The sequence below is a fragment of the Acipenser ruthenus genome, chromosome 30, assembly GCF_902713425.1.
Source record: "Acipenser ruthenus chromosome 30, fAciRut3.2 maternal haplotype, whole genome shotgun sequence".
NCBI classification, from domain to species: Eukaryota; Metazoa; Chordata; class Actinopteri; order Acipenseriformes; family Acipenseridae; genus Acipenser; species Acipenser ruthenus.
In genome coordinates this window covers 14,326,628-14,351,907 of record NC_081218.1, presented here as the reverse complement: position 1 = coordinate 14,351,907, position 25,280 = coordinate 14,326,628, and the positions used below count along the sequence as shown (strand labels likewise).

Genomic DNA, 25,280 nt, shown 5'->3' with positions numbered 1-25,280 from the left:
CAACCTCCCCCACCCCCCAAAAAAAATTCTTACCACCCCTATTTATATTTCTGAGGTCCCAATAGAAGTTATTACGTCGTATAGATTTAAAAGGAATAGATTTAAAAGGAAACATATTATTTTATCAACCCATTTCCCCGGTCGTGAAATCTTTCAAATAATGCTTTACTGAGCGGGTAGTTCCATTATTACCTTGTAATGCACCTCAGCAGTGCTACGATCTCCTTCAGTATCTGCAGTGTTGACTGTCGAGACTGCTTTCATTTCATGTTGGAGAGGTGATATAAGTCTCGCTCTCGGAATAGTTGCACATCTGTAATCAATTGTTTTTTTTAGGAGCACCGAAAGAAGAACAGTCCTTTGCAGGAGACATGGCCAAACTATAACTTCTTAGGACACTGAAGAATGCACTGAAGAGAATTCATTGTGGATTACCCTGTTAGCAACTGCTTATGTCACTTAGCACGGATATCCTGCATAAATGTTCATTGCAGCAGGGACTGTGAGACAGATTTAATAAATCATGATTAGTGTCGTTCTGCTTGTAATGCCAAAATGAGTCAAAGACTGGGTATTTCCAAGAGGCCGTTTCTAATTTTCAACACTGCAGCACAGCACAAAGGGTTCACTGGGTAGATCGGAACTGGGCTCACACATCACAGGTCTGAAAAGCATTAAGAAATACTCTTCAGATTTCTTTTTTGAGCCAGCGGGAAAGCACAGGGTTGTGCAACGCCCGATACATCATGTAGAAACGATAGCAATGGGAATATGATGAGAGGAATAATGCTTTCTATTTAAAACACATTTACAAGGATCTTTTGAAGATTTACAGTGCTGCTGTGTATTTGTAACAGTTAGAAAAAAAAATCCCTGTGCGACTTTCCAAACTATAAAATCATGCTCTTTCTGCCTGTTATATTGTGTAATTATTTTGCACCTTTTTGCTGGTGGTAATGCTGAAAGAAATTCCTTTCTCTAGCTATATGTAGTAAGTGTAATATAGGATGGACAGCCTCCATATACCTCGAGATTCTGATGAGAAAAAGAATGCCTTTTTCATAATGATTTGAAAATGAGGTCTCTATAATAGATTAGAAAACGATTGAGTACCATCAGCCAATCAGCTTCCAGCTCTAGCGGGCTTCTGTCAGAAATTAGATACCTGCTAGAACATCACAGCATCAACTGTCAATCAAACTTAAAATCAATCCATTGAAGATTTGAGATACAGCCTCCACATGCCCCTCAGACTCTGCTCGTCTCAATAGCTTTTGCTAAAGTATTTTCAGACCACGGTTGAATGAGCACAGCGGTTTGGGGTTTTGAATTAGGCGGCAGTCATTGTTGATGTGTCCCCAAGTGAAATTTCAACGCGAAAAGAAAGGTTTGCATTTTTATTAGAATAAAAAAAATATGTATGAGGCGGATCATCTTTAAAATATGCCTTGTTGTCTTGGAATTATTTCTAGAGTGTAAAGAAATAATTATCTAACTTCCTAAGGGGGACATCTGATGTCAAAGCATATTACACGCTGCATTCTCCATAGGACTGAGTCTGCAGACATAGAAAGACAGTTCCACGTTTCATGGGAAACACATTGTGTATTATTTCTACTATGATTGTGGGCCTTTTTTGCATTAGAAGAATACCCCAAACTGATATCAAACCATGCCTGAATAGGAAGACATTGCTTAATTCCCATGATTCTTAAAAAACAGAAAACAGCAGAGATTCTAGTAACATACTAATATCATAGGTTTATATGAAGTTTCTTTGAAATAATAAAAGCAGTATACACAACGACCACAGGCAAGTTGTAACACGGAAATCAAGGTTCACATAGCCCTTGCTGAACTAATATTCAGCTTCCCAGGTTGTGGGCGAGCTTTGGTGTCTCTGATACAGACAGAGGTGTTGGGAGAGTCCTAGATGCACTGAGTTATCACAGCAGCTGCTTTGAATTGTCTTTTTTTTAGTGCAGCTTTTCAGATGAGAAAGAATTTGGGGTCACAAGAGGCTGTGCTTCCCCGTGAGTGCGTCGTTGGGTTCTAGCAGCCTGAAGCTTGGAGAAGCAGTGGAGGGGTTGGAATAGTATCACGTTCAGGTTTTGAGGAGCAGCTATTCAGAGACCCACAGGGGGTTTCTTAAGTTGAAAATCCAACAGACGCTAATGCGATGGACCAGTTAACCAAGAGTTTGAATTGCGTTTACATGATGTTCTGCACCCAGAAAATGGAAATATAATTGTAAAGCCCTGGTTTCCTACACAGATTGCATTCTTTTCGTGTAGTGCTAACCGTTCGTGAAAAACGAGATCTATTGTTGCTACTTTTCCGTCTACACCAGTGGTTTCCAAAAATGGCATAAATAATAGCATTATAAAAATATTCGCCGTACCCAATATTTTCAAGATAATATTTTTCTTTTTTTTTGTTCCAACTTTCTAAAGTCGTAAAAAAGCTTCAAAGCGTCATAAAAAAATGATTTTTATGAGCAGTTACACTGTCCCACTTTAAAACAAAAATACAATGCAAAAAGAAAAATAGGAGAGTTCACAGTTTTAGCACATATTGCAAGTTCCCCATTCAGAAGGGATAATAAGATTTACTGAGCATGTGCAACGGTCCACAGTGTCTTCTGGGAAACGTAGTCCTCTTTTAGTGCTTTGCCGTATTAGTTAAATAAAAGCCATGCAATGGAACTACAACTCCCAGAATGCCGTAGCCTGAAGCGATATCCCGATGAAGGGGCGAACGAGCTTCCTCAGGTCTGGTCCACCCACTCTGCTCGCTTCGATGCCTTGCAGGTGTGTATGTCCACAGTCTCCTCGCAGTCTTTGCACTTGACGGAGCAGCACCACTGGAACTTGCATTCGCACTTGGTGATGCGTGTCACTCTGGTAGTGTCGTAGCCCCGCCCACAGCACATGACATCACAGCCGTCCATCCCTCTCGACGTCTTGCTGCAAACTCTCCCTGCTGTTCCCAGCGACCCTGGAAACAGAGAAAGCACCATTGTGAGTCAGCAGCTAATGGCAAAACAAATATCGGGAGTTCTGCAGTGCTTGGGAGAGTCTTCTCACCCCACTCGGACCCCTTGCTTGCTCATTATCTGTGGCGCTTATAGAACTACGGGACTCATTTTAGAGGTGATTGCCCACACTGGTGCCTGTAGCCTGGATCGTGGTGGAATCAACAGCCAGCCAGGGTTTACTGGACTTGCAAATTGAGAGTGGTGCCATTGCTAAAGGAATCCACATGGGTTTTCTTTATTTTAGTATGTTGTGTCGGGCTACACTCACATGCAAGCACATGTGGGGTTAGGAATAAGCACCACTGTTGGACTGGGGCCATGATGTTGGCAATCTATTTTAATGATCTGCATCTACCACCCTAAACCTGATTTTCTGAGACCTAGTATCCTGTGTTTTTATTGTATGTACCACAGTGATGCAAGGAAGGGGTGAATAAATGGGAGAAAACACCAGCAGGATTATTATAGAGGTGTTGAAACCTTGTTTAGATTGTTACATTAGACCACTGTATTTGGATGAGAAGGTGTGACCCAAGCCCACCCAGTCAAGGTCAGAAGGTTTCTACCAAAGGATTTAGAGGGTCTGTGTGTTTTACCTGCTGCTTTGTCCATGAGGCAGTAATCCGGAGAGTTTTCGAAATACACCAGGTCGTTCTTGGTGGGCTTCCTGAAGTTCTTGTTGGCCACAGTAAAGCCGGTCCCGTCCTGGTTCATAGTCACCTGGATGGCCCCGCTGTACTTTTTCCACAGGAAATCTCCTGTCTTTCGGAAGTCTGACATAGCCAACCAGCAAGTCCTTAGTGTGCAAGAGCCGCTGACTCCGTGACACTTACACTCCAGCTTCATAAAGCGCTTCACCGCCTGTTCAATACAACAAAGGCAATCTGAGTTGTGCCCTTCACTAAGGTATGACCCTATCTGCAGTAATACCTGTTCGGAGCTTGATCTCTTGTCATTAAAAGCAGAAAATCTCTTTCGCCTAACGCTTCAGATTGTAGTGCAGCCTCTCAAAGCAGCAGACCGGTAAACTGTTCTTGAATACAACTCCGATTATAGAGGTCTAGTATCTCACATGTGACATGACTACAGTAATGTGTGTACATAGTAGACCAGGGCATTCTCTCTTAGGGTCAACGAAGTTCAACCCTACTGCCTCATTACAAGCTACAGGCCCCTGGAGGTGTCAGTTTGAAACAGTCCCCCTGTCGGTTTCCCTAACCAGCGCCAGAGCCACTGCCTGTGGGATCCTCCGCGAATTCCCACGTCTTCTTTTGCCTGTGTTTGAAATAATAAACGATGCCGGTTTGACTTACGCTCCTCCCGCATCTGTTGTTGTGCAGATTCATGAGAGCGCGCGCGTCCTTCACTTTCTTCTCCTTGGCGTCCACGAAGGCCTTGGCGAACTTGATGCCGTAGTTGACGTTGTCGCTGCAGCCGCCCCAGTCGTATTCTCCCCTTTCATCGTGGACCCGGCCTCGCTTGTGGGGGTCGCAGCTGCAGGACTTCAGCTCCCCCTGGCTGCAGGCCCTCGTAATAGCATACACGACCCCAGCTGAGGAGATGGCGTACACAAACGCTGCCTCCTGACTGCCTGTGGAACCGGGGAGAGAAGCACATGTTGTTTAAGATACGAGAGCCATCCCTTTCACAAGTGCACCAGCAGAAAACCAGGAGAGAAACAACTGTGTTGCGTGAAAGAGCAGTTAATGATGGCTCCCAGTTTCAAATATCCCCCAGATATCCATTCTGAACTGACATCTGCCAATTTAAACCAATGCTGTAGCCACCCCCTTATAACACCTCCCTTGATGTTCACCATCTTCAAATGCCACCTAGCTGAGCAAATAGACACAAGTGCATTGCAGTCTCGCTCACTTTACTGCTAGAGGCTCATAACCATTTAAAATGAAGAAAATAACAGCTTCAAAATAGCCAAAAAAGTATCCTTGGGGTGAAGCTGTACGCTTACACAAACCATGCTTTCTTTCAGTCACAAGCGCACTCTGAGACAGCATGTAGGAGGACGTTGTGTTCTGGGCTTTATCTTTAAACAGCTATGCAGGACAAAAAGTCAAGACATTGTCTTTGATACATGCAGTCAACGGAGCGCTCAGCCACAGTTGTTTTTGTTATTTTAAAGGATGAGCTCTCAGGTTTTCAGGCCCCTTTCGTGTTTCCCTGGCTTTGATAAACACAAGGGTAATGCCGGTTATAATTCAAGGAATCAACGTTTGTATCTGTGCCAGAGCTTCTTTCCAAATATTTACATATCTGATTACTATATCATATATCACCACCACAGGGGTAACATCCAGCCAGCTACATTTCTTTAGTTCGTTTTGTAATCTGCCCTTCCTGCACAAATGTTTTGCTGGGTTTTGACCCGTGTTTTAAACCAGTACGGTATTAAAAACTAGTTTTGTGCCTTAAAAAACATCACACGTGGCAGGTTACATGTTCTTAGTGCAAGAGGCATCATTTCATGGATAGTCTGCAGCCGATCGCTGAGGTTAAAGGCTGGGGGGAGAGAGAGTGTGACGGGCTGTGTTGTGTGATGCACTGCCGGTACGGATTCTGCCCCCCGTTGGTGAGATGAAGTTAAAAGCTCTATAACCACGAATGCAGACGAGCCCAGCTCTTTTGCATAGCAGTTAAGACGCTTGCTTGTGGAGTCCGGGACACAAACCTGCGCTCCCCTGACTGCACGCCTCACCCTGTACACCACACAGCTGTGCTTGTACCAGGTAAAGTGCATTTTTTTTTAGATATAAAATAAGGGCTACTCAGAATCATTTTTTTACCAACTCGTTTTAAATAGCTACAATTTATGCATTCTTCTCAGAACAATTCCTTTAGCCTTTGCACCTGCTTCTCAAAAACACAACCAAACCGATGATTCAAGAATTACTCTGGAGAAGGATGCTTGATTGTAAAAGTCAGGTTTTGCTTTCACTAATAACTAAACTGGTTGCTACTCTAGCAAACCAGAAGTGTGCAACAGCTCTCCTCTGTTTCGCTTGGGCCACTTACATGTCAGCATTAAAATCAGGCTGCACATCAGACTCCCACATTTACAGACAGCCCATGTTAATTCCCCTGCAGGCACACAAGAAACCAGAGAGGATAGCTTTGTGTTGTTTATGGTGAAATAAACAGCAGAGATAAGAACGTGATAAAGCACTGAAGTGCTATTAAAAGGACGGGCTGCAAGTTGTTGTTTTTAGCCTGGCGGGGCACCTCTGTCTATTCCTGACTGAGTATCTGTTCCAACTATGTTCTTAATTGTTGAACTGGACCAATTACACCTCCATCCATAAACAGTTAACTGCTTCATTATCGCTATTAAACCGGACTTCCTCTAAGACTAGAGTTAACTTGCCAATTTCCACAAAGACTTTTTCCCCTCAGAAGCCGTTTTTTTCCCCAAAAAACTTATTTAGGACCAGGGTAAATGCTGGGCCAGGGTCTTTTTGAATGTCTGAAACGTGGTCTATAAAAACTGGAAGACTAAATTAAAAAGGGGGCATTCCTCTCCTAATTGAGTGAAAAAGAATACTGTGGAGAGGAATAATAAAGGGTACATCTTATTTTGTTGAAAGATAGTTTATGATGGTGTGCAGTTTTTACAGAGCTGTCAGGGATTCAGACCTCACAGGTTCGGTTTCATGAACTGTAACGGTTCTTTTTATCTGCTGTGTTCGTTCATGGACTGTCTGGTAAGGAATGCTCTTTGATGTAATCCGGGTGGAGGGATCGTATGGATGTGCGCTGAAGTTTCTTAATCTGCCCTAAACACATTCCATTGAGCAGGGTGACTGGATGGGGTTGGACTGTAATCATATTCTCTTGCAACCTCAGGAACACTCAAAACAAAAGAGCTTGCCCTTTTGGGTGCATATTTTTTTGAGGGGGGGGGGTGCACAAAATATAGGTCCCAAGTTTCATCATCTGGAATGCTGGTACGGAGTATTTGCTGCGGATGAGCGAGGGGGTGGAGGGTGTTTGGGATATACCCCTTCCTCGAGAAAATTTGGGACTGTGGTTAATCTGACCTAAATTATTTCAGTGATATAATTTGCAACTTAAATTAAGAATGGAGTCTTCATATACGTTCTAATATCAGTTTGTGGGTCTGCAAAATACTGTAAATCCCTCGTGTTAGAGGAAGGCATTTAGTTTCTGCGCGCAAAGTTATGAAACCTGTTAATTAAGCATCGAGCAGCAGATGCTTTTCCTCTTAATGTGAAGCACTGCCCTACTGCCAAATGTGACCACATCTGGCTCCACCCTGGTCCAGTGTACAATGAGGAGACTCACTGCGCAGCATGACCCTGCCGAACACGGTGTGGTCGCGCTCCAGGGTACTGCAGTTCCAGCGGTGATGGCGGAACTGGTGCTGGCACTCGCGGATCCACTCCTTCGCCCCCTCCCCGATCGACTGCATGATGTCCGGGTGCTTCTGGCAGAGCTGCCTCTGCTTGTTCACCAGCCCCGGGATGTTATCACAGATCACCCGCGCTCCCAGGGCTCCGATATACCTGCGGGATCACAAGCAGACTTCAGATTACTCGGGTATGTGGCATCACTCCTTCTCCCACACTCACCAACCTCCCTGTGCAGAACTGCAATAGCTCACGATGAAGCACATGGCCTGAAACCTGCTGGGATTGAGGATCCATCACCTGACCGTTTGGAAGAGACCCCCGTGGTTAACTAGGGGTAATTGAAGAAAGATGGAAGATGGGGGGAGGAGGAGGGATGGGAATCGATTGAACTAAAAGAGGGGTAAGTGACGGATCAATCTATATTAATGTTTGACTGAAAGGTGATGTCGTGTGTGTGTGTGGGGGGGCAGGTAACAATCAGACTGATGCATTGAGAAGTTTAAATGTTCAAAAGCAATGACTCTTTAAGAATGCCTTCAAATACAAATTGAAAGCATGCATTGTAATATAGTAATATAGTAATATAGTAATATATCAGCACGCAATGAACGCATGTGTTACTGGGTAACTAGCTGCATGAGGAGATATTTAGGCAAACTAGTGTAAAAAGGTGGATGCTGGACTTGCAACCGTGCACACTGCACCGTATAGCTCCCTAACCACTATGCAAAAGAGTTAATCTGTGTGGTTATAGAGCTTTTAACCTCATCTCAGCGACAGGGGACAGAATCCGTAATGTCAGAACACCATACAGCACTGCCCGCTACACTAGTTAGATCACAGTATCACCCCTCCAAAGCAGTGATATCGAGCTCTCTATTTACACTGCTCTTGAGTTTTCAGTTCCTGCACAGCAGTTGCAGTGATCGTTTATTTTGCGTGGGATTATGGACAACTTCAAAATCCTGAATGAAGCTTTTAAAATTGTCTACTGCCATAGATAGGAAACACATGTATATGTTCAGCACATAAGCTGCAGACTGGAGTGGCAATTAAGGTCTTAAGCCCCCTGGGGGTAGGTGGGGGGGGGCATCGGGCAGCTCTTTGATCGTGATACCCAGGAGAGTTAGGCCTCTTGTATGTTGAGGTCAAATAAAGCCAGGGTTTAAGCAGGATCAGAGAGCTGTTGCACCGAGTGCTTTGAAATTCACTCAGCACCGCAGTGAGCCAAGACAAGGAGGGAAAGGAGCACACACACAGAGCAGGAGGAAGTGACAACGTCTACTCCTGTCTTCTGAACACGGAGACTGTAACCACAACTAAATATGTGGCCACTTCATCAAGGCCAGACGCCCTCCCGCCCCTTCCATCACACTCTCTTCAAACAGTCTCTCCCTCTTGTTCAGAAAGACAGACTTCACAACAGTTTTGACATCCAGGGGACGTACAGTGACAGGCCTTTCTCACTCTCTAAAACAAACCATCGTGTTTTATTGCAGATTTCCTCCGGTTGACAGCTAAGCAAGGTTACCTTCAGTGTTAAGGTCACCCCTCTATTCAGTATAAGGCCACCATCTGCAATCCTTAACCTTAAGCCTCTGTTAAACTATCAAACTTTTTTTTTTTTTTAAACTCTGAAAACTAGGAGGCAACATGATGTAACTCGTGTGTCCAAACACTTTTTGATAAATATTTCTGTGGATAAAATATGAAAAGTAAGGGCCATATTTTCAAAGCGTTTTCTCCATTCTTTAATGAACTCTGATTTCTTCAAAGAGAAAAAAAACCTCTTGTTATTCCCTACAGCAGGTCAGTTATACTGTGCTCATTTCTATGCCCCTGTTCATTTTTGGAGACCCCACTTTTTTTGTGAACCCCAGTTCTAAATGGACGTTAATGTCTTTCTGAGTGTTCTACTCCCAGTGCTTATTGCACCCCAGTATCCATACAGCCCCTGCTCCTGGTAATGAGCACAGCAGACTCACAACAGCAAACACGACCTACTGCTGCTTTCCATTGAGTTTTATTAGGCTGTACAGAGGAAAGCTGAATCTTTGAAAAATGTGCGGGCGGGTTAAAGTAAATGTTTTGTTATTTTACAAGGTTTATTATAAAGAGGCAACGCTTGCTAGGGGGAAACACATACTGAGGTCTGGGATTTTATGTTATTCTTCAAAGGAAATGTTATTTGTTAAACACAAACGATGGTTTCTCAGCTGTTTTAATTGTAAAGCATTTATGGGCTCTCACTTTTTGAATCAAAAGACCTGCTTTTATCACACAAAATAACCAACTTTTTCATTAATAAAAATGTTTCAACTACTATTTTTTTTTTCAGAAACCATGTTTTGCCTACTATTTGATTTTTTTACAAATCACAGGCAGTTTAAATTAAGCGATTGCAAGTTATAAATACATTATTTTCCCAGACAGTTTGGTCTTGGATAATCTTTTCAACGCACTGCATTCCTCCCTCGATACTTTACGGTGTGATAATTCACTCATTTGGTTCATTCACTCTTAATCCATGTTAACATCAACAGTAAAAGCCCTTTATTCTCCTGTGTAAGAGCCACAGCTGTAAATTATACAAATGCAACTACGTTTTGGGTTTTTGTAATAAAGAATAAAGATATATATGCTTGATGCATTTTAACAACTGAAATTCTGTTCCATATACTTGTGGAAACTAAACTACAGAAAAATGTGATTTAAAAAAAAAATGACCTGCTAGAATGTTATCATGCTGATCGGAGGCATGTAAATGTTTTTAAATGTATTAAAATCACCACTGGTTAGCAGTGTAATTCACGACAACACTGCCTGTTACAGTGGTTCAGTAAATACTGTACCATCCCCAAAATAATCCCAATAGCCCAAGACTCCGGAAAAGAATCCCTATAGCCCAAGACTCCGGAAAAGAATCCCTATAGCCCAAGACTCCGGAAAAGAATCCCTATAGCCCAAGACTCCGGAAAAGAATCCCTATAGCCCAAGACTCCGGAAAAGAATCCCTATAGCCCAAGACTCCGGAAAACAATCCCTATAGCCCAAGACTCCGGAAAACAATCCCTATAGCCCAAGACTCCGGAAAAGAATCCCTATAGCCCTAGACTCCGGAAAAGAATCCCTATAGCCCAAGACTCCGGAAAAGAATCCCTATAGCCCAAGACTCCAGGGAATGTCACTGCACGGTTTCAGGACCTTAAAAAGCCTCCAAAATAACAAGGTCGCTGCAGGGTGCCATCGCACATCTGTGGAGCAAGCTCAGGGGGTTTTACAGCTGATATAAATCCCTGTTGATAGTCGAGAGATTTGCAATAACATGCTGTAAATGCCTGGGCTATTTACAAGGTGTTTACTTTCATTAATATGCAGCAGAGAAAAAGTATGAACACTAAGGCCTGTTGGGGGAAAAAAACATCAGCCATCTAGTCAACACTATAAAGATGATTCTAGCGCTTCACCTGCAGGAAAGCAGTCTGTAAAACTCAATCTGGTCTCATTCCAGTATCAAACTGGGGCCAATTCAATCTAGACTACAATCCACAACCAGGCATTACACAAAAGACAAACATAAATGAATTCACAACCTTGCCTATGTATTTTATTTTTTTTCTGCAGTCCAACCTGCCTGTTGCTTCCTGTGCAGTTGGTCCTGAGGGCTACCTCGTCGTTGGTGTGAGTTGGAGAGTTCTGCCGACTGCGCAATCCTAACGGAGATTCAGAACTATTTATCAAGTCGAGGTCGATGCAAGTGATTTAAACGGGGGCACTAAATACTGGCATCGTTTGAATCATTAAAATAGAACTTTGCTGACAGCAATACACTGGCGACACTGTTACAGGTTTGATTTTCGTAACCTCGGTACACCAGAGGCTTTATCAAAACACTGCGCCACTGTTTGGGTCAATTTAGAGCAATTTTCTAACACTTAGTTTTATGCTATACTGACTAAAGATACATTTCGTAAGTGCACTGAGAAGATGGATGGAGGTAGTAATGAATGGGACATTTGATTTTCTTTCCCCTTTGTAACACAAGTGCTGGACGCTGAACGATTGCCCTCGCTGACCCAGGCTCTATTTATAGTTTAAGCTTGTCCAAAGTAAATATTATTGTGGATTACAACTTTTGAAAATAGCTCACTACTTCACCATTATATATATACGCCTTTCTCTATAACTGTAAAACACTCAATGATGGAATAGGTAGTGTTACTAAAAGAAAATGATTTGTCCTATCAGATTCACTTTATTTTAGACATACATCCCTTCCACCGTGTATCACTTATTAATTAACATATATTTTACTTGCTGTATCCAATATCTATGAATCATTTCAATACAGCATCTTACATGTAAACTTTCTAATCTTATGCTTTTCACTCCCAAAGTGACATTATTATTATTATTATTATTATTATTATTATTATTATTATTATTATTATTATTATTATTACGTTAATTAACTAAACGTTTAATATCTACTTCCTTGTACCTAATCACTTCCTGTGTGGTCGGTCACATGATCTGATTGCAGTTAGACCATTGGAGGAAGACTGCCCCAAGCACAGGAAGTTGCACCACGAATAAGCAGGTTAAACATTTAAAGTATAAAGAACCGCCGCGCTGTTTTAACCGCAGACTCTGCAGTCTGTTTGCAGGCTGTTCAGTACAGAAGCCATGCCGCGTGTTTACTCGAGCGCCTCTGTTTATATTCCAAACCCAGCATCCCTCGAAACAAGTCTGCAGCGAATCAGTGTGCTATCGAGACCAAAGAGTTTTAAATAAATACTGAACTAACCACAGACGGCGGCACGTGTACAGCATGCGCTCAGTGCTTTTAATTGCTGTACAGTTTGATGAAGGGAAATAAACACTACCCTTAAATGATGGATTAAACGGTGCTTCTCATTTAGTATGAATCCGTACACACGACACCCTTCAAAAAGGAATCACTTCAGGATTGATGTGCGCCTTCTTACAGAGTACAGAGCGTTCACAAAAGCACATGGCTAATTTGCATGGAACATAATCAAAACGGCCTCTTCTGCTTTCATCTGACATTAATATCTACAGGTAACTCCCACGAGGAAACTAGCAACACAAAATGACCCTTAACACCGCGGTGCCTGTGAAACATTATTATTGAATGATTACATTATTTTGCCTGTTTCTAAAGAGGGGGCAGTTATTTATGCAGGAATGCCAAGATATTTAGGCAGCAAAAGTCTGATTGACGTAATCAAAAAACAGCAGAGGTGTCTTCATGCTTTTTGGGGCGTGTTTATATCTACACAGCCCAAGAAGGGCTTTTGACCGAAACGTCCTGAAAGAAATTATTTGAAATCATTTAAAAGTTCTATGTACATGAATATATATATATATATATATATATATATATATATATATATATATATATATATATATATATGAAAATATGAAAATGTTTTGGTTTTTTTGCATGTACAAAAACGGTGCAATTGCATTTTGATGTAAAGACGTGAATAAAGCAGAGCCCTTATCAGACACATTCACCGTTGTATAGTAATACGGTAATGTAAGAATGTGTGGGTATTCTAAACGGACTCTATCGTCGAATGCTCTGAAATCACATTGCAGTTTATAAAATAAACCCCGCCTTATTATTAGGCTTTTCTATTGTTATGGAGAAGTGCCCTATATTAATGTTATACCTTCTATTCATGTCTATACCAAACACTGACAGCACACACCGATACAATGTCCATACGCATACTATTAGATATGTCTTCTAACTGTGTATTTAGTACTATCACATGAAATGATAGTTCTGCATCGGTCTTCGCGGTATGTTTGCAGGCTACCGCATGCATCTCATTTATTTGATTCGGCATTTGCAAAAATAATAGGACTTTTTGAGGTAGAAGAAGTTTGAGGCACCAAAATAAACTGTGATGAACATCGTCTGTCCGCTTCAATATTTCAGTTTCATATTGCTCACACACTATGCAGTTATGCCTGCCCCAAACAAGACACAATATGCGGTATTAATCATAATGTTTGGCATCTTTCATATCAGTGCACGGATTGTTTTATAAATATTTATAATCTGCGCTTTAAATAATTGAGTTACAGTCGCATGATTGGCAGTTTGTTTAATATGATTGGTTAGATGGAGATATTAAGACTGTCCTTTTATCAGCAGAGTATTATTATTATTATTATTATTATTATTATTATTATTATTATTATTATTATTTAATTTATTTAAATGATTTTTATTTTATTTTTTTTCTATTTTATTTGAAAGATCTATTTTATTTAATTAGACAATAAATCAGATTTTTAAAAAAAACTGGATTTAGGTGAAATAAAAAGAAATGTATCACTTTACTATATATATACGCATTATAGCCTGGAAACCGAGTAGTTGTTTCAGAATTGTAAAATTATACTCAGCAACTTCCCATTTTTACATTATCACAACCAACAACACAATTAAGAACAGGTGTTAGCTACACAAACCCATGCCTTTAGACATTAAATACTTGACATGTTGTAGTCTGTATGCAGTACAAATAATAATTGTGTAAAATGTTTCATTTTTAATAAGTATAGATGCAGGCTACGTTGAATATTTACTCACATTAGTGGTTTTTAAGTGCTTGTGTTGAATTATGTTTGTGTTAGGAGGTTGAGTTACATTTTAAAATGCATTTGAATTCAATAGTAAATTATTTGCTTTTCAAAAGCAATTACATTTGAACGCGCACGTATTACTTTAGAATTGTTGAAATGTAACAACCATCTTCAAAAGGGGAAAACAAACCATAATGATTCGGAAATGCTGTATTTTATAGATGCGACTAATTGCATTGCCGAGCATCTGCGCATATCTCCAAATAGAAACATGGACGATAGTCAAACCAACCCATTAATAATTCAGAAATGATCTAAATGTGTTAAATAACACTGTGCAAGAATAAATAAATACACAAATAAATATATAAATAAATAAATAAATAAGATTGAGTTAGTGTAAATTAGTTAATGAAAATAATAATAAAAAAAACCCATTTCTACAAAAACGTATTATAGGAATATAAACAAGAGGCTATCGATGTGGCTTGTATTTGTTTAGGAATAATACCCAGCATCTTGTACATACTGTAAATTGCATTTAGAAACAATCGAGAAAGCAAATGCATGGTCCTAAAACATTCTTTGTTTAATTATGTCTCCAGTTTATTAGAAACAGATCGGGTAAAAGAGCTTTCACCCCCCCCCTCCAAAAAAAAAAAAGTTTAAATAACACCTGAGTGCATTCCAACATGTAAAAACAAACAAACAAAGAAAATGGAAAAGAAAAGATTCGATTTAAGACCCAAACTCCCATTGATACTTTAATTAAACACGCCCCCCCCCCCTGCCGAGGGATTTGAAATGGACAGGATAGCTTTAATCTCATCTAAGACATCTAGCATCGTAGTTAAAACAATCCTTTCCTTTCTCTGAAAAAAAGATGAAAGAAGATTCAAAGCTTTGTGTGTGTGTGAGTGTGTGTGCGTGTCTGTGTGTGTGTGTGGTGTGAGTGCGTGTGTGTGTGCGTGTGTGTGTGTGTGTCTGTGTGTGCGTGTGTGTGTGTGTGTGGTGTGAGTGCGTGTGTGTGTGCGTGTGTGTGCGTGTGTGTGGTGTGAGTGCGTGTGTGTGTCTGTGTGTGGTGTGAGTGCGTGTGCGTGTGTGTGTCTGTGTGTGGTGTGAGTGCGTGTGCGTGTGCGTGTGTGTGTCTGTGTGTGGTGTGAGTGCGTGTGTGTGTGCGTGTGTGTGTGCGTGTGTCTGAATGAGTGTGTGTGTGAGTGAGTGTGTGTATGAGTGTGTGTGTATGAGTGTGAGTGAAGGACTTACCACCAAGACGAGTCAGCCCTGGGCGTTAGAGTCAGGAGAAGTAAAATCAAAGCGAAATATAGCCGGGAGGTGGCATTGGACCCACCCGAGGAAGATGTCCCTTTCTTATTGAGCTGCTTTAATCCCGAGCACCCCGGGGCCAGCGCCGGCTTGCCGAGGATCCGTGAAGACCCCCGAACTCTACTCAAACCAAACATCTTGCATCAAATATCTCTGACAAGACGAATGCAAGCTGCGTAAAGCACCGAGAAAGCGTTCAAAACGCCCGAATGCGCTCTGCGTAACGGTCGTTAATTTACAAGATGTTTGTCTGCGTTGATTTTTTTTTAGCTTAGAAAAATGCTGTTGGATAAAAATTGTCTTCTTTTTTTTAAAGTAATGTATAATCCAAAAACGATGGGATTTATCAGCGGTCCACACGCAACAGAAAGCTCCGCCGATCCAAGTGATTATACAGTCCTGCGCCTTGGGTTGAAGAAACGTCCTTCCTTAAACAAGAAGTGTCTGTAGCATTTCACTCTCAAGAAGGTCTTGCTGCGTGTGAGATAAACTGAAACGCGCTTCTCAAGAAACTGGACACGAAACGTCGGCTGCTCCTTTGCCTGTGTTGTTTCGTTGAGTAGAGTGGACGCGGAAGGAGAGATGTCTTGGTGTGAGATGCGCTTGCCACTCCTCCTCGTGCACCACATTGGAACTCGCAGAAGGTGTCGGTCTGCAAAGAAGGGCACCGCGGCTGACCCAGCTCACCTGCAGCTCTTAAATAATATGCAATAGCTCGAGGACCAAAAATGCATCTTTTGAGAGGTATACAGAGCTGACGTGCTACCACCACTGGGTCCTAACGCCCACCCGCGCCCGTACAGACATCCCACGCGTTCTAGAACGGGACGGGTTCTTAGTGTGCCTGCACATCGAACAATTCATTTAAGATACAAATTTAAAAATATTGTAGACGGCATTCACAGTATTTAGTGTTCACAATAAATAAATACACACATAGCCAAATAAACAAAACAGCAGCTACATTGAGGTTAAGGTTTCTACGGAAGCGTCCTAGTGCCAATGAAAAAAAAAATGAAAAAAAAATCTCCTAGCTAGGAGACAAAAGGTCCTACGTAGGACTTTTTATCTCCTAGCTAGGACTTTTTATCTCTTAGCTAGGAGAAAAAAAAGTCAACGTAGGACTTTTATCTCCTAGCTAGGACTGTTTTTTTCTCATAGCTAGGAGATTTTTTTGTTCAATTTTTTTTTTCATTGGCACTAGGACGCTTCCGTAGGTTTCCTCATAAAGGTTTGCCAAGGTATTTTTTTTTATTATTATTTTTTGCAGTTTTAGCACGCATTTATCCTAGTGTACCCTGGTGTGCCCTGTTCATCAGTATGCGTTATCATACCTCGCTATTTCATTGCATTAAATCACTACGATATACCAGCTGTACCCACGCCGTTTAAAATAACACAAATACGTTCTTACTTTGACGGACGTCATAAAACTATATGGGTCACACACCCAACAAACGACGATGTAAAATACCTATTGAATTATAGTCTTGATCGATATTTCACACTGGTAATTTAAACACTTAAATCTGATTTCATGAGACCAAAACGTAACCAATACGATGAATTGAAATGCAATGAACTATCGATTTTATTATTCTACCGGTTATCAATGCCTAGGCTACTTTATGTATTCTTAAAAAAAAAAAAAAAAAAGCATTTTGAGTCGTTTAATCATTGTAATAAACATGCGTAATTAACCACATTTAAAAAGAAGACAATTAAAAAAGAAGATAACACTTTAAAATATGATTAAATAGGCACTATATAATACTTGTTATTTAATTTGAACTATATTGTCAGATTTAAAATGTTTCAATACAAATATGCATGCTTTAAGCTATTTGTTTCAACCAAGATCATACACAAATTAATAGCACGTGTTTTGTCTCAATAATAGATTATTTGTAAAACGCCATGCATGTTAACTGACTGAGGGCAGATGGGAAATCATTGCATAAGGAATTAAACACGGAGTGGCTATATTTTTTCATTTTGATTTTGATGTACTGTATATTTGCAAACCCATCTCAACTGACACATGACTAATTATTGCATACCGCTTTGTATCGGCGATTGCTTGCGGACATTACATAAACCTGTTTTTAATTCCTATTGTTTATACGCAGCAACAAAACCGAACAAAAAATCACAAGCTTAAAGCCATACATGTTTTGCTTCTAGGGCAGCATTGTGGAGTAGTGGTTAGGGCTCTGGACTCTTGACCAGAGGGTTGTGGGTTCAATCCCCAGTGGAGGACACTGCTGTTGTACCCTTGAGCAAGGTACTTTACCTAGATTGCTCCAGTAAAAACCCAGCTGTATAAATGGGTAATTGTTTGTAAAAAATAATGTGATATCTGTATAATGTGAAATAATGTATAATGTGATTCTTGTAACAATTGTAAGTCGCCCTGGATAAGGGCGTCTGCTAAGAAATAAATAATAATAATAATAATATAGGGAGGCATATTTTAACAATCTAGTGGTTAACGCCTACGTTGTGTCTGTATCATACCGACTTACCATATACAGGTAGGGTCTGTATAGTAGGCTACTGCCAGATTCTCGCAAAGCTGTTTTATATTTATAAACCATGTAATATTTATAGTAAGGGTTACTCTGTCAGCAAGCACAGCAGGTGGCACAAACGAAAATAAAAAAATTGAATAAATGATCTAACATCAAAGAACAACACCATTTTCGGTTCTAAGTTTAGAACCAATTATTTTGCGTGTGTGTGGCTCCTGTGCGTTGCTGTGCGTAATCTCATTCCATACACCGCATTCCTACAGTCAACAGACCTGAGGAGTTCTCAATGTATATATGGTAAGGCGTTGTGATGTATAACCCGTCAAAGTAGTAAAAAATAGCCAACCACTTTGCCCCATCCACTGTTATGCGCTGCGCCGCTGCGTTGCAGGACTTATCTTTCAGCGTCCAGAGTGCTGAACACACATTTAAATCAATGAAACACATTTCCAAGAACATATTCTAATGCTTAAAACGCGGATACAGCGTTATATAATTCCATCAGCGACTAGCACTGGTGTATAGTGGTCAGAGCTTGTAGGGTTACTGGATTTCAGATGCTCTTGCGGTTATGGAACTGGTTCAGCTGATCCAAGTAAAACAGGTCAGCAGGGAACCCTGAGGTCTGATTACCACAGTCATGCCGGACAGCTTTCCCTAATGGCTTTGCTCAGTGTATTTATTGTGTTCGTAGCTTATTCTCAGGGTCTGCATGGTATTTGTGGTTATAGACCCGCCCCTGTAAATTACAGTCAGTCCGATCTGAATAAACACGCAGCCGAGTTGTTAAGGTTAAAGCTATACAGTTCTAATAGCACGCCGGTCTACAATTCAATTTACTGTGCAATTTGTATTTCTACAACATACTTCACTGAGCAGGAATCCTGAATCAAAGGCTTGACTGGTTCATTTGAAAAAGCAAATAAGATTTAAATGGGGGGTGGGGGTCTTTAGTTTCATCTCTGGAGGCCTGGGTTCAAATCCAGCTCTGCTGATATGAAATCAGACTCGTTCATTTCTATCAGCTGCAGATCAACACCTAATCGGTTCCGATCGGGACTCTGCCAGCCCGTTAGAACTGGACATGTGGCGGTGCTGACATGAACACAAAGGAGGCGGTGTGATCAGCCTATACCTCGCTAAATCTCAGTTGGATTATTTTAGAGCATTGTACAGCACTGTGGGATCCGCCTGGATTGCATCAAGCTCGTATTTTTAGCAGTAATCCCAGGTTAACCATGCATAGGGCGTTGATGATGCAATCCGTTGCGATTCTTCACCCGCCGAACTGTAACCGAACATAGCAATTAAATGAAAAAAAAAAAAATAATGAAATCCCGGGAAGAGATACCTTTTGCGGGCTAATTGATGTAACAATCAGATAAGCTTCTGGTTTGTAAACACTCAAAAGCACCAGTTACCTAAGGGAATGAATCCCTCCTTGCAATGCGATAGGGTCAGCATTCTGTGTGTGCGTGCATGTGCATGCGTCTGTATGTGTGCTCTGAGAAGGAGATGAAAGAGAAGGAACTGTCCATTATTCGCAGTTAACTTTTAACGATTATATATATATATATATATATATATATATATATATATATATATATATATATATATATATATATATATATATACATTTCGAATCAATAAAAGAAAAGAAAACAACAGATTTGGTTCATTTAAAATGATATCATTTGCAACTTGAGTTAAGAAGCGGTCACTGAATGGAGTGCACATGCAATCACATGCTGATAACGACAAACCAAAACGGCGATCTTACATATAGTTGTATTTTGCGGGTTGTACAAATTAATGACTGTCTGGGGTCTGCAGGGTTTAATGCCAATTTGCGGGTCACTTGGGTGGTCGTAAGATCACACAGATGGATACAGTTATTCTACCAAAAAAACAACATGTTGTTTAAATCTTAAGATTGATCAAGATTGTTTTAAATAGTTTGAAAGCCCTAATACTAATTGCACACCAACTCATCGCTGACTTATTTCTTTGTATTTTGTTCCAGATGGTAAATATCAAATTCAACCTACATGTAACTGACGTGTTGTTTTAAGCAAACGAGTGTATAAAAACATGTTTCTTAGTATGGGATGCATAATCTAAATAAACACGCTGTTTGTTTCATTCATTCGCATCAAAGGTTTCTTCTCCCTTTCTCCCAAACCTCCCGATTTCATGAGTGCGTATTTATCTCTGAAATGGTGCTTGCCAAGATTTTTTTGGTTAAAAGCGGCTGTTGAGTCCAAAAATCAAGTTTTGGAGTGTGTGTTGTTTTGTTTATTTTTCATGAAACTATAAATATTTATGTGACAGTGTCTATGCTGTTTAGGCTCTCAGTTCGGCAATGAAGAGCTACAAGTGCAAGTCTGTGTCACTGCACTGAAAATGTATATTAGTATTAATAATAAAGACCCCTACCGCTAGTAAAAGCAAGCTAGTAAAAGCACTACCGCGTGGAGCGAAGGGGGAGTCATTCAACTTGAACTGAGAGCTGCAGAGTGACTGGGGAGTCAAGGGCTGAGGTTCCACTGCCATTCTCCACACAGCTCAGCAAAACTGAAGGTTCAGTGGGTGTCCTCCGATCCCACGACCAAGCCAGCTTCCTCTACACCCAGGGACTCCAGAGTTAATACGTTTAGTATACCAGCAGCTGGTTTCACAATGATTAGCTCTGGTCTTATCTAACCTAAGCCAACATTGGGTAAGCTAGGTGCTACCAGGGTCAGTGAAACCAGCCTGATAAAGCTTAACCAGTATGAAACGAGGAAATTCTCCAAGAATCTGTGGGTGTGCGTGATATTATGGTACTGGCATTATTACAGAAAACGACAGTCATTAAAAAAATAAACGACCGAGCAACTTTATAATAATTATTGACCCCAAGGTAACCTAATACTAACATCACTGAAGCAGCTTGAAGAGATTAGCTCATGCTGCACTTATTTTGAATGTGACAGAACCCATTGTGCATTCAGAACGCATCATTATTAATTTATTTTTGGATGTGACATTAAAGTGTGACACACAATTGCGCGACTCATACATCTGGTGTTGAAATTACAAAATAAATACTCTGATGAACAGGCTTAGACCAGAGTATTTATAGTTCATCTGTAATCTATCTCTCTGTCTATCTTCCTATCAATGTGTGCAAAAGTGTTTTATGTATCTGCTAAGCTGTCAATGTACATAATGCTTTCATTTACAAAGAAACAGTAACGCTGAAAATATTTGACAAATTAGTCTCAGTCACATTTCCATCAGATAGTTTACAAAATATCCTTTTGGTTAGATGAAATCTAATTCAATCGTTCACCAAGGGACAAGTATGGCTGCTTGAGACAGGCCGTTGCATTTTCTGTGATTGAAAACAAAAAATCTGTTTAGCAGTTTAAGAAGACGACCAAACAGTAATTTGTGTTTACACAGGTCCCAAGTTACCCCTGGGGACAAGAATGCACCATGAATACAAGCTTCTCCAGTTACATATTGCTTCACAAGAGTAAAGAATTAGTGGGTATTGAACGTGGCCAGCACGATGACGCGGTGGAGCACAAGTTTATGAGCTTGCATCTTGGCACCACATATAAGATCAGCCTGGCAGTATACCTATAGAGGAGGAGAAACCGAACAGGGCTTCTCAAATCATTCCTTTGCTCCCTCTCGATTATTTGACCCTTGTTTTTCTCTCCAGTTTTGACGGGACCCTCACTGTTGCAATCTCCACAATAGCTCGGGGATCGAAGGTCAGTGTGTGTCCTCTGATCCCAGGACCAAGCCCATCGCAGCTCTACAGCGGATGTCAGCGAGCTAGCGCCCCCTGGAAGGCCAGCCCTGCAGGTCTCTGCTTGAGCTCACTGAGCACTGAGGTCGATACTTATCACTATGCAGGCTATCAGGATACCATATATATCAGATACATCTCATGGTTCAGATGGGCTATTTGCATGAGTATAATAAGGTTAAGGGTTATAGTAATATCAGTACAAGAAGAAGTGAGCGGCCTGAGGCTGAAAGCTGAAAAATATTGTTTTCTATTATTCTTTTTACATACTAACTAACTAACTAACTAACTAACTAACTAACTAACTAACAGCAACCCACATGATTAACCAAATCAAACTTTTAAATCACAAATAAGATTGATGAAAAATCCTGTGTAATTCTAGACTCTCATTTTAAGAAAATCAGTAAATCTGATTGGACATTCAAAACATGCTTGCTAACCTTCAGACAAGTTTGAAAAACATTTTCAAGCCCAGTATTGACAATCTCATACAGCACTCAGCAAATCTTTTCATGGATATTTCTCTGAGCAGATATTGCGGTAAACTAGCTTGGATGTAATGCACATGCATGGCTGCCCAGATTCTTATTAATCACCACAAATCCAGTGGCATTAGTCATAAACCCAACAAAAGGTCACAAACAATGTAACACCCTAAAAATACCTCAACCGACAGCACTGTGTCAAACCTGTTTCCTATTTGGTCATCCACCAGCCGTCATATCTGTAGCTTCTAATTTATTAGCTTCCATATATTTATATACAGCACGCTGACAGAGATATTACACTCCAAAAAATCTGAGCTATAAATTCTACAGCTCAGTGACCTATGCCTTTTCCCAGAATATGCCTGCATGTGCCAGCCACAAGCATTGTCTGCTCACAGAGCTGACCAAGCCCAGCTCTCCAACTTCGATGACATCACCTGCGGATTAATTCGGCATACATGTGACCGTTGCTTTATTTAGTGTCCGGATTAGATTAAACACAGACGACTCTATAAGCCACGCAGTCATCTTTGAGTTAAACAGAGAGCAGGTGATCAATCAGCAGGCCGATGATTATATTGGCTGGAGCCGTTTGTTAAACATGCTTTATTTATGACATCCTTCTGGTGCTGTTTTTGACTGGATGACAGATGCAGAATGGTGCAGGTGGAAGCAGGGTCCTGTAGTTATTGTGTGCTCTTATTTGAGGTATCGTCTTACCTCTTCGTTGCTACGCTAAATAAAATGCTACCACTCCAGTCGGGTTATCCCTTATAAAAGCTCACCATAGTAAAAGCATAATACACCATAGCGAAAGCATGGCACAGCATTGGAAAGCATCGGAAAGCATGGAGAGATATGTGGTTAAGCACATTAAAAAAACATGGCAAGCCATGGTAAATGCATGGTATAACCACAGGAAATGTGTGAGAAAACTGCAACACCACAGTGCAAATTTACTGTGGTACTGCGCAAGGGATGGCTTCATATGCTAAAAGGTCAATTTTATATTCCCTTCAACCAACTGCGTTTTATTATAATCAAACCAGTAAACTATGTTATAAATTATACATATCTCTGCCAAATGAACCTCCAGTTCTGAGAACATTCAGTACAGCTATTACCACATTCTATTACCACATACCTTACATATAACATATTTGTACAATTATACAGCAACCACATTCCCCACGTGTTATGTTTTATAAGGTTGAGGGCTAGTGTATGCGGCTTATGATTTCTGTACAATAGCACTGTGGTACAATGAAGCACTTGAATGGGTTCCCCAGTCTCATGGGACCATTGCCCCAGGCGGTTTGTATAAGGACGCTCTCAAATGCACTTTGCAAGCACTCTTTCCCAAAGGCTTTCATCCGAGTTCTGGGATTCATGACTGGGCTGAAAAAACATCCCATCTCAGAGAGGTCCCCTCTTGGTGCAAAGAATGTCGGTGCCGTATTTAGAGACCTGCTCCCCGTGGTTTAACTCACTTTTGAATCGAGTCATCTTCTGTACTAGAGGAAACGAATTGGCGATGATCATGTTTTGACAATGAGTTTGTTGAAATGGTTTCAACACGTGTTGTCGCACATGATTGAGTGCGGATTCGTCTAAGTAGTCAAAACTTTTTGGTTAATGCCATTATGGGAATCTGTTATACTGTAACTGCATTATATTCGTGTTACTGTGCCATGTTTGTTTGCACAAGAAGTTATAGAGCTCTTCACCTCATTTGACCTAGGCGTTGCTGGTGCTATGAAACCAATCTAAAAAAGATGTCCACTGTACAGAGGCTGGAAATAGGGGGGACTTCATAAAGAACAGGCATTGATACCTTTCCGAGAACTGCAGGTCAAAAAGATAATGACTCTCCCAATGTTGACAAAACATGCCGAGTTGTGTAGACAAAACAAGCTGCTGTATTCTTTCCTTTCACATCTCCTGATTGTGTTGGGTTTGGACATTTGACTGCCTTACAAAAAACAGGGCATGAGAAAAGATAGCTCATCATGCATATACTATATACTGCTTTATAGTCAATATGCAAGTTTAAAAGAAATCCAGCTCATGGCCAGCCTTTCTAGTCCAAAGTGATTTTCATTGAAAGAAGGGAAACGGCTGATAAAGAGAATACTATTTAAAGGCTGGGATTCATGTCCCATTGTCATGTCAACGTTCTGAATTGACGTTGACTATACTGATCTCACGAAAGGGGTTGCATAATGTCACGTGACATAGCGCAGCCAAACTGTGCATTCTGATTGGCTGAAAGATCCTCAGCAGTTTATAATGTGGAATAAAAACTGGAAATGAAACACTGCTGTGTGGGTTGACTGTGGAATGTGTCTGAAATATTTAAAAATGATCAATTTTCCTCACTTTTTCCTGTTACCGTGGTTACAAAGTTTGTTGGGAAATCTACAGCCATTGCTGGTTTTAAATGATCTGTCACGGTTTTAACAAAATCTTCTCTCGCTGCTTTTAGTTGCCTTCGTGGATTTCGTTTGATAGTGTTCTTTGTCCAATCTCCAGATACAATCATTCCTGATCAATCTGACCTAATATTGTACACCAAAAAAAAACCCACATCATTCACTTGGACATGGATATGTTTTGTACTTTGAAGACACCTGGATGAAAGTAACATACATCATGAAGCTCCTGGTGCGACAGTACCAGATGGTATTAAATTATTTAAAGAATAAAACACTCAAAATCCTGGCAAAAATCAATTCCATAAGTCGTGGATGACTGTGCTCCATATCGTCTGCACTAGACCTTCTGGCATAACTTACAAGCAGTGCATCATAATCAAAGAGGTGAGGCACGCTGTTATCTCACTTTGGGAGCTACGCTTTTGTCTTTTGGTTTCAGTCTTTTTTGGGTTTTTTTTAAGCAACATTTTAGGTGCCTTAAAGGCTTGACAAGATGCGAAAAACTGGCCAATCACAGTGCTCCATCCATTTCATTACCCTAACGAAACATGCGGTAGGCTACTTGAGGGCTTGTCTGTGTCCGATTGAGCCTATCAGTACCAGCCATTACAGAACACAAGCAACATTTCTGAAAATGGTAGGTACACTG

The 25,280-nt window shown here is 40.7% G+C and overlaps 1 protein-coding gene across 1 annotated transcript; it reads right to left on the bottom strand.

The window, feature by feature from the left end:
- Nucleotides 1-1,741: 1,741 nt before the first annotated feature.
- LOC117964431 (protein Wnt-2b-A-like) lies at nucleotides 1,742-16,237 on the bottom strand. The gene is made up of 5 exons (XM_059004904.1): nucleotides 15,313-16,237; nucleotides 7,355-7,575; nucleotides 4,351-4,628; nucleotides 3,634-3,898; nucleotides 1,742-2,997 (listed from the first exon to the last, which is right to left on the bottom strand). The coding sequence occupies exons 1-5, from the start codon at nucleotides 15,507-15,509 to the stop codon at nucleotides 2,768-2,770; spliced, it is 1,191 nt and encodes a 396-aa protein (XP_058860887.1). The 5' UTR covers nucleotides 15,510-16,237; the 3' UTR covers nucleotides 1,742-2,767.
- Between the last annotated feature and the right edge of the window lie 9,043 nt (nucleotides 16,238-25,280).